The sequence below is a fragment of the Oryza brachyantha genome, chromosome 1 (assembly GCF_000231095.2).
Source record: "Oryza brachyantha chromosome 1, ObraRS2, whole genome shotgun sequence".
Taxonomy (NCBI): domain Eukaryota; kingdom Viridiplantae; phylum Streptophyta; class Magnoliopsida; order Poales; family Poaceae; genus Oryza; species Oryza brachyantha.
The window spans coordinates 12,816,457-12,835,677 of NC_023163.2; the positions used below are offsets into that span (position 1 = coordinate 12,816,457).

The 19,221-nt window shown below is 41.5% G+C and overlaps 1 protein-coding gene across 1 annotated transcript; it reads left to right on the top strand.

Annotated features, from left to right (window-relative positions):
- The first annotated feature begins 11,282 nt into the window (after positions 1–11,282).
- Positions 11,283–17,052, top strand: LOC102704839 (protein LNK2-like). The gene is given in 15 exon segments (XM_040520877.1): positions 11,283–11,353; positions 11,355–11,421; positions 11,423–11,473; positions 11,476–11,515; positions 11,518–11,639; positions 12,762–13,131; positions 13,319–13,436; positions 13,539–13,644; positions 13,729–13,824; positions 13,904–13,999; positions 14,623–15,345; positions 15,459–15,613; positions 16,364–16,512; positions 16,625–16,711; positions 16,793–17,052. Coding segments are annotated over 14 exon segments (2,250 nt in total). The 3' UTR covers position 16,711; positions 16,793–17,052.
- Positions 17,053–19,221: the final 2,169 nt, after the last annotated feature.

Sequence of the window (19,221 nt, forward strand, 5' to 3'; positions counted from 1 at the left end):
TTCTCGCGTTTGTCGAGGTCTTCGGCAACTTGGTATTTATAGATTTGTAGTGGCAACGCCTTACACAACCCAATAGAAACCTCCCGCGTGAAACCTGGCAATTTAACATTTGGGTTAATTTGCCCGCTTTAACCATGCAAATCACGGAAGTTACTACAGCGTTAATTGCCAAATGGTTGCACAGAGTTCTGGTGCTATGGTCTGGCCAACCGGAACAACAACAAATTGTGAGCAGTTAATGTACATGTGAACTTCACACGAAACTGACCAAACAGTGTACTTCCTCCGTTTCACTAAGGTGAACGTATATACAAACAATAAATGAATCTAGATATATCTAAAACATTTTACATTATGAAATAGAGTGACTAACTGTTGTGTGTGCTGATTACGAAATAAAATATGGAGTAAACATCATCATCCACGTCCATGAGCTTATAATTAAAATACATACTATAAATGTAAATGGAAATTTAAGTGGCACATAAATAAAAGAGGGCATGGCTGTAACACCCAACTCATTTGAATTATGCATTAGTAGTTTAGACAGAAGTACCCAAAGAAATTATATTGTAGTAATGTAATACCATATTCGAAGCTTAGATGGGTGGGAGCATGCTTACAATGCTTGTGCTTCAACCATAATACCAATTAATCCTTTTACATGAACCAAGAAAAAAGGTAAGTATCGTGTATACAAGGACTAGCTCAATATGAGAGTGGATTAATGTCCATAGAATTTGGAGGTAGCGTGTTACAGCTGGTATCATACCATCAATCTCAATTGCATGATGCCTAAGCATTGGGTCAATGGTCTAAACTAGAAGGGGTTTTGGGCCTTTATAGTGTTAGCGGTGAGCTAGCCGAAATTTGTTTATTTATTTTTAAAAATATAAAGAATATATATTGTTTTTAATATTTATATAAATGTACTCCTAACACCCTTCCAGATGGTGGTAAATACTATGTGGCAGCCATACATTGATCTGTACGAGAAAAAATACATTTAGAGTGCCCCTTCACGCTCTTCGAAGGGTCCAAACACAAAATATCCCATATAATTTGGTGCATATTACTTTTGTAATTTGTAATCATGTCATATGAAGTCGGGAGTCAAACTATACATCAAAATTGTAGAGCTCAACAAGATTTACAACTTTGTAGTTGATAATATTTTTTATTTAAAATCATTTGGTGGATCAAATATTATTAGAAAATTTCGACTGTGCTCTTACAAAATTTCATATCTACATTTCAAACTCTCCGATGGAACTTAGATCTCAACAAGGTATACAACTTCGTAGTTAACTAGTTTTTTATTTAAAATTATTTAACGTTTGAGATAAGCATTAGTAGTATTTATAGTAGTAAAAACTGATGAGAAGGGACTAAATGAAAAAAAACTATATTTTCTGAAGGATAGTTTTCACTACGGGAAGGAAGTGAAACTATTTAAACAATCGTGCCTATGAATATAGACGATTGATCGAGCTTCACTACTAAGGTCTTATAAAATTCTTAGCAATTAATGCAGGTGGTATCACGAGAGAAGTGATATGTTTGACCATGGCGGGAGTGCAATTGCAATGATCAAACCTATATAGATTAGAAGTATGTGGATCTTGAAAGGCAATATATGGTAGCAAAAAAAATAATTTCTCAAATTACAGAGTTCTTGGTTGTATGTTACAGCATTCTTACAATTGGTGGTATCACTAACAAAGGCATGCATATTACAGCATTCTTGGTTATATGTTTTCTTTCAGTATTTATGTCGCATACCCTTAAAATTGCATAGGCGACGAGATCATGGCGTAGGAATGGTGTGCTTGATGTATTGCTGACCAAGGCTAAGGAAAGAGTTCCACTGCCTTTAATCATACTTGAATCCCATTTTTTGCTTATAAGAATTGATAGGTGCCTTGTTTCAAAAGATGCATATGCTGTACTTAGCTTCTAAATAGTTTAGAAATGGTAGTAATACTCTGATTGCTGCATAACCAATCTTGACATATTGCTATTCTTACACGTGTAAGCATGGGATGGGAAATTGTACATGTTAAGAGTTAATATGGGAAATATACATGTATACTAGCTTGGCATGCTTCGATAAACACTATTTATACCATGGTTTATCGAAATAATTTAAAACAGGTCTTGATCACCTATAAAAAATGGGAGAAATATATGTTATTTGTGAAATAAAATCATAGTTAAACTTTATTTCAAACTCATACAAGAAAATGGTGTGCATATGTTAGTTGTGCATTGATGGGGGAAGTTTTTGACTGGGATGATTAAGGATCAAACTCAGTGTTATTTATCGTGTTATACCGTAAATCCACACTGCTAGTATGGGATAGTCATGGCTGATTAATTTATGTATGCATGTATCTTTGAACCTATAGGTTAGGGAGTAGTGACAATCGGGTTAGTTTTGAGGAACTAATTATGTGCGCACAAGATTTATTCACCACAAGGGTAAGTTGTTCGACACAACCATATGTAGCTCATGGGGAGCCAAAAAGGATTGCCGCCACAATATTAGGACGGCTAGCTTACCATCCTAATAGTGCCGGGTTTGCAGAGTGCCCCCCGGTATGCAATAACGTATATTGACTAATGCAAGGTTAGACAATATGTACTGTAAAGCCGGTGTTGTGACATATAATCCACACTTAACATGTAGAGTGGGCCGTCGACGGGTACCGATCCAACTAGAGCATGGTCTTTGAGGTCTCTTATGTCACGTCCAGAAATTTACACCAAATTTCTGAACAATAGCATGTATTAAATCTCGGTTCAGGCATCAGCCTGAGTACACACTATGACAAATCAATACATAGTTCCACGACTTAAAAACAAATAAAAACATTATCTACCAAAATGCAGTGGAAAAAGAAAACAAACTAAACCATCTAATCTTTAGCTTCAGCTAGCGAAGACGGCTCCACACCACAGGCATTCCCGACGGCGGTCTGAACCTCACTTTAACCTTGGAAACAACCAACTGACTTCTGAGTGAAACTTAGGCACTTGCTCTGGTGGGGGAAAAATTAAGCAAGGCTGAGTACAAACCACCGTACTCAACAAGTAACACCCAAGAGAGGAAGAATAATGAATGCAATAGGGTATCAAGGGATAGACTAAGGTTAAATTGCACAAAGCTGTAGTAATTTAGTAAAATAGTAGATAAAATAGACTGAAATAAAAGTAGAGTAAACATTTAAAATAATCATCCACTGTTCAACGTTACACCACGTTGCAACAGGCCCAGACCGCTGTCGAACGTTACACCACGTATCGACAGGGTCAACCCTCTATCCAACGTTAAACCACGTTGCGACAGACCCAAACCACTGCCAACGTTACACCACGTTGCACAGGGTCAAACCGGTTCCAAGATTAATCCAATTATAAAAGGTTCAACTAATCCCAGTGAATCTGTCAGTTCGCCCAATAACCGCGGGCACGGCTATTCGAATAGTTTTACTCTGCAGAGGTGTATAACTTTACCCACAAGACATGGCTCCCAAGCATGTTACCATGTCCCAACGTATCACCACGATACCTCAGTACGGAAACCATGATAAGACCTTTCACCTAACCCTCCCTAGACCATCGCACCACACTTCTGGTTTCACCCCCTCCTTTACACCAAGTCGGGCAGCCCCCTCTTGTGCCTAGGTGAATCCGGAAGCAGCATAGGACCATCGTTACACTATGATTCTCATCCATACTCCATTACGTCCACCCTTGCCTGGGTAATAAATAATTTAATTTAATTGGAAGCTTTTCGGATGTTCTAAAATGTTCCGAAAAGCATTTTAAATCATTAACAAGATTTAAATTTGAATTGCAGTCAGTAAAGTTTGCTTAAATAAACTTAATAAAAATCGGTAAAATGGAGGCAATTTCTTTTTTCCCCTCCTTCCTTCTTCTTCTTTTTCCCTTTTTCCCTTTTCTTTTCCCCTTCTCCTTTTTTTCCTTCCTGGCCGAGCTCCTCTGCCTCTCCCCCATGTGCACGATCTCCTCCTCCTCTCCTAGCCGTGAGCAGCCCACCACCTCCTCTCTCACAGTAAAACTAACTCCAATTAATTAGGACTCTAGTTTTATCCCTTTAACACCTTATCTATTCCCTTTTAATAGGAGATATGTAACTAGATTTATCTCTAGCTCCCTATATAAATACCCCCTAGAGCCTTGCTTCTTTTCCCCGTCTCCCTCTCCCGTGCTCCTCCAGCCGCCTCCAGCTGCCCCTCTCCTAGCAGCAAGCCACCGGCAGCGCTGCTGTCCCTATTCGCAGCAGCCGTTCGTCGGGTTTTCTCTCCCAAATCTCAGGTTCGCATCTATTTTATTCTTGCGAATCAATCTAAATTAATCTACCGTTTAATTGTTTAGGTTTCCTAGCCGAATAGCGAGGAACAGCAGCAATCCGTCGTTGATCTTTCCCCCAAATCTCAGGTTCGCATATGTTTTACTCATGCGAATCAATCTATCATTAATCTACCGTGTAATTGCTTAGGTTTTCCAATCTAATAGCTAGCATGAGATTGATCTACGGTTGGAATTCAATTTCGTACGTGTAGATTGATTTTACGTTAAAGTCGTTTAGTTTTCAGTGTAGCGAGTCGTTAAATCTCGATTTAACGGGTCGTCTAATTCCCGTCGTTGCTTCGCTAACAGTGCATGGTTTCGTGTTTCGGATCTAATTCGTCGTGCGAATCTATATTCACGCATGTTTTAGTTCTGTCATGCGAATACACGTCATGTTCGCAATTTTCCGAGCCGTGCCCTAACTCGCGCTTGAAGTCTCCGCCTCTCTCCCTTCGGCCCCTCCTCTCCTCCCGCACGTGGGCCGAGCCACGGCCCACAGCCACCACATGCGCGCCAAGTCCAGGCCACCTCCCTTCTCATCGGGACACCGACAGGTGGGCCCCACCTGTCGGGGTTGTCCCCGTCCTCCGCTCGCCGCTGCGCCGAGCTGCATCACGCCCTCGCTGGGGCTGCTGCCTCGTCGCGCACTGCACTGCACCGCACGCGCGCAGCTTCCTCGCCACGCCGCGCCACCGGCCTCTCCACGTCGCACCGTCGGCCGCACCCCTTGCCGCCTCACCTTGCCTCTGCTTGCGCCACTCTCCGCCCACGCTCATGTCGCGACGCCGCGCCTATGTCGCCGTTGCTCTGGTTGCACCGTCGTCATGCGCCACTGTTCCGGTTGTGCCGTCGTCGTGCGCCGCCGCTCCGGTCGCGTCCGCCGCTCGGCCGCCAAGCTCTGTCGCCGCTTGGCCGCTGCCGCGTCTCCCCGGCCACCGCCAGTCCCTCTTTGCCTTTGCTCGCCTCTGCACGCGCAAGTCGCCGCCGCCGATCCACCTCGTCGCCGGCCGTCACCACTTGTCCCCGGCCCTCACTGACTTGTCGTTGCCGTCCCCGTCGCCAGTAAGCCGTCGTCGTCCTCCCTCTCCCTCTCTTTTCCTCTCCGCCCGTGGACGTCGAGCCGGTGCCGCCACCGTGCCCTCGCGCGCTCCGGCCGTCGTCGTTGCCCTTCCGCCGGTCGGCACACCTCGCCGCCATTGCCCCCATCTCACCGAGCCGTCGTCTCGCTTCTGCCCGCGACGACACCGCTCTCTGCTGCTGCCACGTTGCGCCAGCGCCCGCGCCATCGGCCTTGCCGCCACATCGTCGAGCTGCGATGCTGTGCCGCCTTGTCGTCCAGTCGTCGCGTCAGTCGCGTACGCCACCCGCTTCTGCGACGCCGCCGCTCGTGCCTCGCCGTCGCCAGCCACGCACTCATCCGCCCGCGCCACGCTCGCCCGCCGCGCCCTCACGCTCTGTGCCGCAGCCGCGCTGCGCGTCAGCCTCGCCGTTGCCGTGGCCGGGCATGCACCGCCGCCACGCCACTGGCCGCGCTGCGCCGTGCCACCGCGCCGCCGCCGCCAGCTGCTCACCGGGCCGGTCGCACCCGTCGAGCCGCACCGCCTCGCCGAGCCGCCGTGCCTCGCCTCTGCCTCGTCGCTCGGTCGCGCCAGCATTCGCGTGCCGCACCGCCTCGCTTCGCTCGTGTCCGCAACGGCCGCGCCCGCGCTTTCCGCGCCACGTCGCCGCCGCCGCGGCATTTGCCGCCGCCTTCTTTGCACGCGTGCGCGACACGGTCTCTAACCGCCACCTCCGCCCTAGCCGCGCCACCGCTATAAAATTCGCCTCCCTGCCCGCCGTCGCCACTTTTCCCCTCTCCGCCCGAGCCACCGCCGTGCCTAGCCACCTCGCCGCCACGCCCGATCTCGCCACCTGTGCGCCGTCGTCCGCGCCGCCGGCCGTCACCACCTGTCCCGCCATGACGCCGACTCACCGCCGTCGTTCCCGCCGCCGGTAAGCCGTCGTCGTCCCCCTTCCCCTCTCTTTTTCCCTCCGTACGCTGTCGCTAAGGCCGCCACCGCCGCCACGCGTGTGCATGCTCCAGACGTCGCCGTCGCCTCTCCGCCCGTTGTTACCCTCACCTCGCTGTCGCCGACGCGACCTCGCCGACGCTGGAGCGTCGTCGCCCTCCCATCGCGCCGTCGTCGTCGTCTTCCCCGAGCCGCCACCGTTCTCCCTTCGGCACCACCGCTCTTAGTGTCGTCGCCAGCTCTCGCGCCGTCGCCCACTGGGTCATCGCCGTCCGCCGCAACTGACCGGTTCGCGTCGCTCGCCACCGAGACGGCGCCCGCCACCGTCCTCTGCGCCGGATGCCGCCGCCCTCCTCTGCCCGGCCGAAGCCGTCCTCCCCCTCCTCTCTGTTCTGTCTGGCCAGCTAGAGGGGCCCACATGCCAGCTGAACACCCTGCCCTCTCTCTCCCTTCCCAACGGGGTCCACCCGTCAACCACCCCCTCCTTTCTCTCTCTCCTCTCCTTCTCGGGCCCACTTGTCATACTCCCTTCCCCTCTATCGTGCCACTGACCAGTGGGTCCCGTCCATCAGCATTCCCTCTCTCTTCTTGCTGACGTCAGCTCCTCCAATTAATTGCACAATAAATCATTAAGGTTTCCTGTTTAGTTTAAAATCACAGTTAATGTTCTAAAATTCACAGTTAATTCATCTAGTCTCCGTTTAGGTCCATTCAAGTTTCATTAAATCCAGAAAAATACCAAGAATCCACTAAAAATAGTTTCTTTCTCTGTTTCAGTAGTTTTATAGCCTGTTTTGTTTATTTTGCCTTGTTTGTCGTAGGTTTTTCCCCGTCGCAGCGCCGTTCGTTCCCGAAGTTGTCGCAGAAGTTCCTCGTGGGTCTCAGCAAGGCAAGTGGCACCCTTCTTTGATCATATTGACCCGATGTTTATAAAATTCCTCGCTTTACATTCAAACATGCATTGTTTTATGCAAATCTATTTACTTTACTTATCTATTGGGCATTTACCTTTATATATCCGTTGATTCCCACTCATTATTATTGTCATCCCAGGGTTAATTTGACTAGAATTAGGGTTAGTCAATGCTTAGCCATGCTTAGTTCAACTAGCTCACCAATTATTATTTGATTATTGATTAAACTTTGATAGACCTTTAATGGTTATAATCATTATTAATATCCCGTTGAGGATTAATACAACTAAAATATTGCTTATGGTGGGCTATGGGTGCATGGTTTTGAGAGTCGTGCCCATGGCAATTAAGGACCGGTTCTCAGGAAACTCTGAAAGTCTTACACGTACTAACCACAAGCCAGAATGGGCAACGGTGAGACTCGTAATCTAGCTTGTCCCTATTCGACGTACCAAGGCAAGGGTGAGTGTGATGGAGTATGGGCGGGCAATCGTGATGTAACGAAAGCCTCTGCTGCTTTCGGATTCACCAAGGCACAAGAGGGGACTGCCCAACTTGATGTAAAGGAGGGGGTGAAATCTGAAGTGCGGTGCGATTGTCTAGGGAGGGTTAGGTGAAAGGTCTTATCATGGTTTCCATACTGAGGTATCGTGGTGATACGTTGGGGCATGGTAACATGGTTGGGAGCCATGTCTTGTGGGTAAAGTTATACACCTCTGCAGAGTAAAACTATTCGAATAGCCGTGCCCGCGGTTATTGGGCGAACTGACAGATTCACTGGGATTAGTTGAACCTTTTATAATTGGATTAATCTTGAAACCGGTTTGACCCTGTGCAACGTGGTGTAACGTTGGCAGTGGTTTGAGTCTGTCGCAACGTGGTTTAACGTTGGACAGAGGGTTGACCCTGTCGCTACATGGTGTAACGTTCGACAGCGGTCTGGGCCTGTTGCAACGTGGTGTAACGTTGAACAGTGAATGATTATTTTAAATGTTTACTTTACTTTTATTTCAGTCTATTTTATCTACTGTTTTGCTAAATTACTGCAGCTCTGTGCAATTTAACCTTAGCCTATCCCTTGATACCCTATTGCATTCATTATTCTCCCTCTCTTGGGTGTTACTTGTTGAGTACGGTGGTTTGTACTCAGCCTTGCTTAATTTTTCCCCCACCAGAGCAAGTGCCTGAGTTTCACTCAGAAGTCAGAAGGTTGTTCCCAAGGTTGAAGTGAGGTTCAGACCGCCGTCGAGAATGCCTGTGGTGTGGAGCCGTCTTCGCTAGCTGAAGCTGAAGATTAGATGGTTTAGTTTGTTTTGTTTTTCGCTGCATTTTGATAGATAATTGTTTTTATTTGTTTTTAAGTCGTGGAATGATGTATTGATTTGTCATAGTGTGTACTCGGGCTGATGCCTGGACCGAGATTTAATACATACTATTGTTCAGAAATTTGGTGTAAATTTCTGGGCGTGACATCTTATCACATGGTGTTGGTATATATTTACGTACTTTGCAGAATTAGAACTAGTTGATTAGTCGTGCCCACAGTTATAAGTAGCATGGTTGTGTTGATTGAGTATAATTTTGGTTATAGTGACTTGAGAAATGGGATTGGCTGATGAGTATTAACAGCAATTTGTACCAGTGATGAATGACGTGAAAATGGAATGGTGATGAAATATTCAAGTTGTATTCTGGATTTACAAAGTTAATTGATAATGCCATGCTATTATTACATGTTTCTATCCTTCTAAGTTAGTTTTAAATCATCTCTTTTGAAATTTGAAAACTTGTGAACTAAAGCTAGTTTTATACAAATTTAAACCCCATGACATGGCCTTCTTTAATATTTAGCCTTCAATTACATTAACCTAGGATTGGTCAGTTGCATTGCCAGTATATTAGTTGAATGTTGCTTTTCTTTTGTGTATGTTTCTTTGTATATGAATGCAAGTGATGATATGATTGATTGGGGATGAATAGGACTTGTACAAAAGGTCTGAACTCAAGTTTTACCCTAGTTGGGTGCTTGTGGAGTTGGCTAGATATATCTATTATTAAGGCAGCATTCGTTAGTCTGGCTCACTAAGGCAAATTCTATCATTTTCTGCAAACACATTATCTAAATTGCTAAATGATGTGTTTATTCTGAAAATTTTCTAGAGAAAAGTTGCTTTAAAAATTATATCAATCCATATTTTAAGTTTTTATAGCTAATAATTAATTAATGATATGTTAATTCATTGGTATGTTTTTTCTCACGGATACTAAAACTACTCAACAAGATGTCCTAAGTAAGAAACTATATGTGTACTTTATAGTATTTAGTGTAGTTCTCCGTCGATTTTGTGTATAACTCACTAAGATGAATGTTGTAGCTAGTTCTTTCTAGGTTAACCGTTCACTAGTATGAGTGGAGTATAATTGAGGAGATTTGAGTGAGCTATTGGTTCGAGTCACTAGGTACGTGGTAGTCATCACCTTCATGTGATTGACATGCGTATAACAGAGCTAACTGATAATTTTGCTCGTGATTGTCTACTTTATACTTCTCTCGACAACCTAGTCACTATACTAAACGAGTCAACTGCAAGCAATGTGATATAGGGTGATAGATGACAATTTTTGCATGTATGGATCTCATTTACCTGAACCTATACGATGTTCACAAGGAGCATTTGACCTTATAATTCCAAGTAACCCACAACATTCACTTTTTTTATTTGACACGTTAACTTTTAGATATATATTTGATCATTAGTCTTATTAAAAATTTACCTAATTATTAGTTATTTTACTGTGATTTGACTTATTACTAAAGGTTCATTAAGCATAATTTATTATTTGCATATTTGCGCAAAAATTTCGAATAAGACGAATTGATAAACATATATCCAAAATTTAATGACATTAAATAAAAGAGGGTGTATTCATATATATAGTTTATATATGTGTATAGATTCATGATCATCCATAAGAATCTTGACCAACCTAGAAAGTCTTATATTGTTAAATGGATAGAGTGGTTTGGCAGAGTGGCAAATAGTTAAATATTCCGCTCTAAGGTTTTTGTTCTTTTGGCATATTATTCCTAGTTTTTTTATTTGGTTTTTACCCGCACCTTTCTAAACTGGCAGACGATGTATTTTTTAAAACAATTATATCTTTTATTATCTCACCTTTGGAAAGTAGACTTTTAACTTTATAATAAATTTTATCGATCGTACTAATAATAACTATTAGAAAACTAGATAATATTTTATCTTTCATATTGATCGAGAAAAGAATATAGCCTAACATGACTCTTCGTCCTCTCTTATGTCATTTCCCTCTTTTGTTAGAGCACACGACAGCCTCGAACAATCCCAATGCCATAAAATACCAGTGCTGTCACCGGTCGTGGTCTCCAGCCACTCGCGGCTAGTGAACGCCGATTGAGAAATGATGTCTGTAGTGCCCATCTACTCACTTGATACCGAATTCACGTCCTTTACATAACAATAGTGTCATTATTGTAACTTGATGATAATAATGCTATTATCAGCACTAATATACTTCATCCGTCCTAAAATAAATCAATCTTTCACTTTTTACTTACAAATGTTTGACTCTTCATCTTATTTAAAAAAATACGATTAATATTTTTATTTTTATTTTTATTATATAATAAATCAATCATGAATAGTACTTGACCAATTTTTTAAAAAAATTGTCGAATAAGAGAATTGTTTTTTTTTCTAACCGAGGGAGTAAGTCCGGTATGAGAATAAGATCGATACGTTGGTGCATATAATGGCAGGAAATCCAAGCCATCCGCGCCGCAACGTCAAAGATTGAAGAGGAATCCCGGAGCCGCGACGAAAGCGACCCGACCCCCACAGACCACAACGTTGCCAACCCCCGTTTAGCCGCCCGTTAACCCGCTAACCGGCAGTAGCCAATCAACGCGCGGCATTTGATCGAGCCATCTCCGCCACTACCCGAGATGCGCCCCTTCCACACGTGGCTCTCCCTCGTCCCCACCCCCGCCGCCCGTCCAATCACCTTCCGCCACGCGTCCGTCCTCGGCTCATCTCGGTGGGTGGAGAGAGCGGGGGCAGACGGGGAGGCAGCAGACGACGACACACACAGCTTGCGAGTGGAGGAGGAGGAGAAGCGAGAAGGCACAGCACCACAGGCTCCGCCGCGTCGCCGAATTGGAGGATTTTTCTGCCCTTCCGTGGCTGGAGATGCGACCGTCCGGACCCGGGGGACAGCGCGAATCGGGTTCTCGTTCGTGTACGGCGCCGGCGGCGGCCGCCACCTGAGGAGGATGTTCGAGTGGAACGACGACCAGCAGCAGGTGAGCCGCCGGCGCCGAGGAAACCCCTTCCTTTTTCCCTTGCTTTTCTTAGCTAATTTCTTGCCGCGGGTGCTGTCGCGGCTGGATCTACTCCGGTTCCGGTGATTTGCCGTGCGACCGCGATTTTTTTGCTAATTTAGATTGGGTGGTCTTGGAAGAGGATTTTTTTTCTTTTCCGCCTTCTAATTCCTTGGGGATTTGTGCTGGGAAGTTTGTTATTGAACGCAGGAGGAGGTGGATAGGATTATTTCCTCGTAGGCTGACCTCCTCGGCGCAGCAGAGCATTTGGATGGCTAGCCCTGCTCGGTTGGGGAGTAGGTCTCATGTGATTAGTTTCTAAAGTTATCTAGTGCGTCAACGAGTGCCAGGATGTTGCAAAAATCTTTTGGGACTGTATGATAATTGCCGAATGCTGCAATCTGGCTTTCAAACATTGCTATGATGCTATGCTGAGTCCCAGTATTACGTACTCCCTCGTCTTAAAATAACTACTTACTTATTATGCCATGTGTTGAGAGATTAAGATTGACATGAGAAATGGTTATTATTGGTTGAAGTGAGAAAGTATACTAAGAAATTAAATGCAAGAAGGTTGTGATTTGTTGTCAGGATGGAAGTGGAGAAGTAGCTATAGTTTGAGATGGAGTATGAACCAAGGAGATGTATTTTTCAATACACGTGACGGTAGCTGCCACGCTGAATAACTTTAAGTTACTATGTTTCCGTTGTGAATTATTAGAAGCTGGATCATACTCAGTTTTGTGATTCAGTGCACTGTTTTGGATCATATAAAATGGATAGGTTGATTATGAAGAATGATCTTTCTGTTTATCAAAAAGACATGATTCAAACATCAGACCTGCAAATCAGGCCTAGATATATTAGTATGAAACACCAAAATTCCTAAATGATGAATTATTGTATCCCTCTCAACTATGAATATTAGAATTGTGAATGGATATTTGGCTCTAAATTTACAAAACTTCTGTTGTCTTTACAAATTTAGTGGAATTTACATTATAGTATATATTTATTCATGTTTTTCAAAATAAAAGGTTGCACAATTAATTTGATGAATGAGGCTCTGCTCAGAGTATTTTAGACTAACCTTTTGTATTGCAGGTGGGGGATGCAATATGGGCTGAGTTCAATGAGAGTGAAGACCATATTGTGCCTTACCCCAAGGATACGGAGGATAGTACGTTAGTTAGTGTTGGAGACCAGAAGAAGAATGACGAAGAAACTGCTAATATTCCAGGCCTTACTGAAAGAAGTTCAAGTGGTCAAACTGAGTTTCCGGTTTTGAATAAGCAGCCTGCGTGTCAGGCTAGTGGGCATTACTCAGCTACAGGACTTGACATTGAATCCTGGCCTGACTTGCCTTCTTTGAATGCCACACTTGATAGAAACTACAGTGATGATAATATAGCATCTACATATTTGGATTTCAGTTCTGCACCTAGTTTACAGAAGGTCACGGATAACACAGCAGGTTTGTTTCGTCCAATTAGAATAATGCATTGCCGCATGTGGATTTTATTCCTTATTGATTTTCATAACAGTTAATCTAGAATTATGTTGATGCATGGATAAAATGGTATCATTTATGTAAGAAATAAAAGAAGAGAAGTGATATAATTTGTAAGCAAATTATATATCTTTTGTTAACCCATATACAGTGCAGCTGGATGGTGAAACTGAAGTGTTCGTTAATGACCATGAAGAAAAGAGTAACAGCTTCCTTGATTGCGACTGGGGTAATATCGGAGATTTTGATGATTTTGACCGCTTATTTAGGTAATATCGGAAACTGGAAGGGGTTTTCTGTGAAATCTTATGAGACAATGAAGTCATGACATGTTACTATTGAATAAACTCTTCACATGTTATTGTTTACAGCAATGGTGAGTCCATATTTGATAATGAGATGGTTGCTGATGGCAGTAATTTTCTCTCCACATCTTCAGATCTGGTGGATACTACTGTACAATCAATCCCCTTTCCAGTATGTTGTTAATAATCTTCCACCGAATTTTTATCTATTTCCCTAGTTTTGAGCCATTTTTTAATCGCTTTGATGGTTTCACAGCATGTTCCATTGAATAAACAACTATCTTCTGATCATGGATCTTCTTCACTTCTAATTAATGAAACACCTGGTGTAACTGCTGAACAAGAAAGCAAGGTAAACAACTAAATGCATATTTTTATGGGACATATTTAGCAATTACTTCTTGGCTACTCTTGTTATCCATTTTTGGCAGGTAGTAGATGCTAATGCTAAATCTGGAGAGCTAGCTGAGCATAAAAATCTTCTGAGTAGTGAATATTCTGGAAAACCAAACCACTTCCCAAAGGAGGTAGTCAGCCATGTGATGCATCCTATCAACTTTTATGAATGAAATTCTTCTCCCACCTTTTGTGATACACTGAAAAATGTCCTGAGGCTGTTTTCATTGTTGTGATCCCTCATATAAGACTGTTTACATTTATGGTTTAAGTTTGAAGGACCTTTGTTCTTTTCTAAGTAGTTTCTGCTTTTACCAAATCCGTATTTAGTGAGTAATTTTAAATCCAGAAATCCCTCTAAACTGATTTAAATACAATTCAAGGTCCTTTCTGACAGTTTGAGATCTAAATTCGTAAGGTTAAGGTTCTAGTAATTGGTGTTCTCAGGTAAATTAGTCACTGTGAGGCATCAGGTACGTTCATTATATGCTCCACAATGGGCGTCTTATTGTTCTTTTCTGTTTAATCATTTCTGATCTAACAATCTTCTCTGGTGATTTATCTGCCTAAATGTTTGTTTGTTTCTATTGGCGATTGTCATGTTTATCAGCCTAAATGTCATTTTTACAGATTCGGATTTTAGATGCAGTTGAGCATTGATTTGCAATTCGTTATATCTGAGTATCTGACTCGAAGAAACCATCCTAACTTAATGTAAATATTCTGCTGAATGCAAATATGCATGTCCATACAGGGTGATGTGCAGAAGAAGCCAGTGAGGTCACGGAGAAGAACAGAGGAAAGAGGCAAAAGTAAAATATCCAATAGTGCAACTGGCTTCTCCCAGAACCAAGGACAGCATCAACCAGCCAGTTTGCATTCATTGGCCAAAGCCCCTCCGCAACCCCTTCAGAATCCTCAGTATTTGCTGTTACATGATAACAAAAACATGGGCCAACTTCAGCAGGCTAATCAGTTTATGTTCCCTGGCTATGGATATCCTTCGTATCAATTTCCTGGCATTCCTATGATGTCAAACATTCAGGCTGAAAGTCCTCAAACAAAGCCAGCTACTACAAATTTCCGAACTTCAATAGATTCCCCAAAGCAGTCAAGTTCCACAGAAAAGTCGCAAGATATGCCATCAAGACCGTTGACGATGACACCTCAAGAAAAGATTGAAAAGCTTAGGCGCCGACAGCAAATGCAAGCACTGATAGCTATTCAACAGCAGCAGCAGCAATTTGGTCAAGATGGTTCTGGCAGTGATACTATAGTACCCCAATCATACTCACCAAAGAGCAGGAATCCAGATTCCTTAGGGAGTTCTGTTATCATAGATGATAGTGCAAACAAAGTTTTACATTCAGAGCCTATTCCAACTGGCCATGAAGAGATTCAGAAGAGTTCTGGAATTCCTGATGACCCATTTATAGAGGAAAAAATATATTACCAGCTTCAAGATGCTCTTGGGAAGGTAGCTGATTTGTTTGTTCAAAATTTTACATTGATTTTCATATGCCATCTAAGACCTCTGCTGTAGGTCTTTTTTCAAGATAAAACATTGACCACATTTTCTTCTTTACACAGTTGGATACCAGAACTCGGCGCTGTATTCGAGACAGTTTACTTCGTTTAGCCCATAGTTCCTCAGAGAGACAAATTACGAGTGACAGAAGTAGCGCTAACAAGAGTAATAAAGATGAAGATGAAGTTTCAGAAGACACATCTAACATGACAAGAAGGTATGTTACTTCTTGCTAAAATGGTTTCATTAAGTATTAAAATCCTAGAATTTGCGCACTGCTATTAGTAATTCATTGTTTTGTTATACATGATGCAATATACAAGTAAAATACATGATGCAATATACAATTAATATTGCTATTTTAGATCAGATACAACAAAGTTTTCTGAACTGGTGGTTTTGAATGCTTGTATATCTAGGACTGAAATTCTGTTCCAATCATCAACAGTACATTTTGGGCAATGTAGGATAACGGTCCAAATACCTTCATGTTTGTGTACTTCTATTTAATTAAATCAGGATTTCGAAATTATCAAAAGTTCCAACTTGTTAGTTTTATTGGAGTTTTCTATATCATTTTGAGATTTTATTTTGTTAGCACATCGTTAGTTCACAAGTATACTTAATTGGAAATTTATTTATTATATGGGTCCAGTCTTTGGTTCTATTCGGTGTAAGGTCCCCTGACATCTTGTTTGTAGCTGGAATGTGCTGCCTTATACACATTAGCTCTGAAAATTTCTCCATAAAAATAAACACAACCCTAGCCAAGATGCTCTTAAATTCCTTCATCATCCTATCGACTATCAAGTAGTTGAAGATCTCAATTTATATCTTCCTCACACTGTATCCTATTAATATTTACTACCATCTTTTTGCTGCTTGTAAGCAGCTTGCTTCTGTTGTGTATAGCTACAATAAATATAAAGTTTTCACAATGACACATCCTTGATTGATACCATCCCAGATCTCCAGCAAAGGAAGGAGAAACAAACACAAATCCAATTGATCGCATCGTGGCCCATTTACTGTTTCATAGGCCTTGTTCAAAGGTTTCGTCACCTGCAAAAGAAGAGATCATATCCTCACCTCCATTGTCAACTGAACCTGGACCTGGTGGGTGTGTTTTTAATATAATATTTGTCGGTTAACTAGTCTGAATATGCCATCATTAGGTGTATCTACACAATTTACTAACACGATGTTTGGAAATTGCAACACTGAACAGAGTTGAAGATCCCTGCAGATACACCCGGGGGGCTGTCACAAAATCACCAGAATTTGCAAGAAATGACACTGCAGCCTTCCCTGTAATGTAAGATGTATTAATAGAAGATTTAATGTGAGATCATAATTCTTTATGTGTAATCTGATGGACCAATTTCTCTGTTGTTAGTTGGTCTTCCCCTGAGTATGTGGCTGGGTAGCTGCCTCTATAGATGGCCGTCGCAGACTGCTGGTCACCTCCACTGTCAGAGATCATTACTTCTTGTATAATGTATCAGTTTCACCATTGTAGTGCCTTGTGTCATATCCAGCAAAAAAGGAAACACTATAGACTGGATCCGTTCCGAGGTGACCAAAAACAAAACGAACATTTGGCTCAAGAAATACTTTTGGCAGTTAGAAATTCCGTTGGTCCTATTCAGTCACAAATGTTCTGTTCCTCTCCATAACGTTCCCTTGTTTTTGTGCTTGTAGCTAAGTTCGAAAGAACAAGTCTTGCATCCATTTCAAAAGACTTCCATCCATTCCAAAATACAAGCATCACTAATTTATCATACCACTTAGGCTGGTTCGTTTGCCTGGTAAGATATCTCATATTTCTCGTTTTTTGCGCGCACGTTTTCGAACAGTTAAATACTATGTTTTATGCAAAAATTTTCTATAGAAAAGTTGCTTTAAAATTCAGGATGAGGTTATATGGGGATAATATGAAAAATATAATGAAAAGTGATTGTGAGATAACTAATATTATGAACAGTGAAAAAATATTTACTCTATGTCTGAAGATATAAGCACTTTAAGTTATTTAGCAGATATAAAGATTAAAAAGAAAATATTCTAATATCCCTTAATAAATGAGTAAATGGGCATAAAAAGGAAGCACAAGTAATCCTATGAATAGTTCTACAAAAGCTTATAAGCTTATGTTTCATACAAAAGTTAAATCGTTTAAATGCATATATTTTGAAATGGAGGGAATGTATTGTGGCAACTTTTAAATTTTAGAAATACTTAATATTCTGAAACGAAGGGAGTATATTTTCGAATAATTGAAGTGCATGGACGGTCCACAAACTTTTAGGATGTGTCATCTATTATCTCCGTACTTTAAAGATTCACGTTCATATCCTAGAATTTGTTAATATATGACATTCCAGTCCTAAATCGCCGCAACCACTCTAGGATTATATGTGGCGCCGACTGTCATGTTACACATACGCTAATGTAACATCATCAATCACTGACAAATAGGAACTAAAGAAATATTTTAAGGGGTCCCACTTGTTAGTGACCGACGATGTCACGACAGTGCCACGCATGATCCCTAGAAGTTATGGTGATTTGATATTGAAATGACACATATTACGAGTTCTTCGGTGTTGGATATGCATTTAAGAATTTGGTACCTAGATGATATAGCCTATCAGTTTAAAGATAATCGGTGCACTCACCTCTTTTTGATCTTAGGCTGCCGTCTTTTAACTTTTTTGGTAAAAAATATTTTATAAGTAAAACATGCGTACTCTTAACGATCTAAAAACAAATACTGAAAAATAAATTATAAGCAAATACTGAAAAATAAATTATGATAAAAAATTTAAAAGTTAAAAAATTTAAATTTTAGCTTACAAGTTATAAGCATAAGTTAAAGGGCACGAGCCTGCGTTAACTCCGATCATTTTTCTATGGGGCGTTACTCCGATTGAGACAAGGATTAACAACCGGGGAAAAATTGTGACTGTTCTTAGAATAATGCCCATGCTAAACAACTAGGTAGCCAATTTAAAAACCATGAGCATGCTATATATGACCCTGTTGGGGATTATAGTTAGGCCTTGTTTAGTTCCCAAATTTTTTATCTAGAAACATCATATCGAATTTTTGGATATCTAAATAAAACATTAAATATAGATAAAAAAACTAATTGCACAGTTATGGAAGAAATCTTAAGACGAATATTTTGAGCCTAATTTGCCCATGATTAGTCATAAGTACTATAGTAATCAACACATATGCTAATGACGGATTAATTAGGCTCAAAAGATTCGTCTCGCGGTTTCTAGGCTTGCCGTGAAATTCGTTTTTTCATTTGTGTCCAAAAACCCCTTTCGACATCCGATCAAATATTTGACGTGACACTTCTCCCAAAAATTTTCTCAATCTAAACACCACCTTAAGTGATTTTTTTTTTCTTCCATAAAGATGTGGTTGTGCGAATTCAATAAAAATAATATGGGCTATTTTGTTCCTATGTTTGCACACCGCACCCGTAATTCGTGAAATTTACTCAACATAAACTTTATGCCCGCGTATGTTTTTGTTTCTGTTTATCAAATTTATTATGTACATTACAATGCCTGCATCCCGCATAACAAGAGCAAAAATAACGGATACTTCCTCTGTAAAAAAACCAATTCTTCGGTTTACGTGTCCAACGTTTAACCATCCGTCTTATTTAAAAAATTTTCAGAAAACTAGAAAAAAATTAGTCACACGTAAAGTGCTATTTATAATTTATCATCTAATAAAAAAAATATTAATAAAAAAATTTAAATAAAACGAAGAGTTAAAAATTATAGATAAAAAATAAAAAATTGA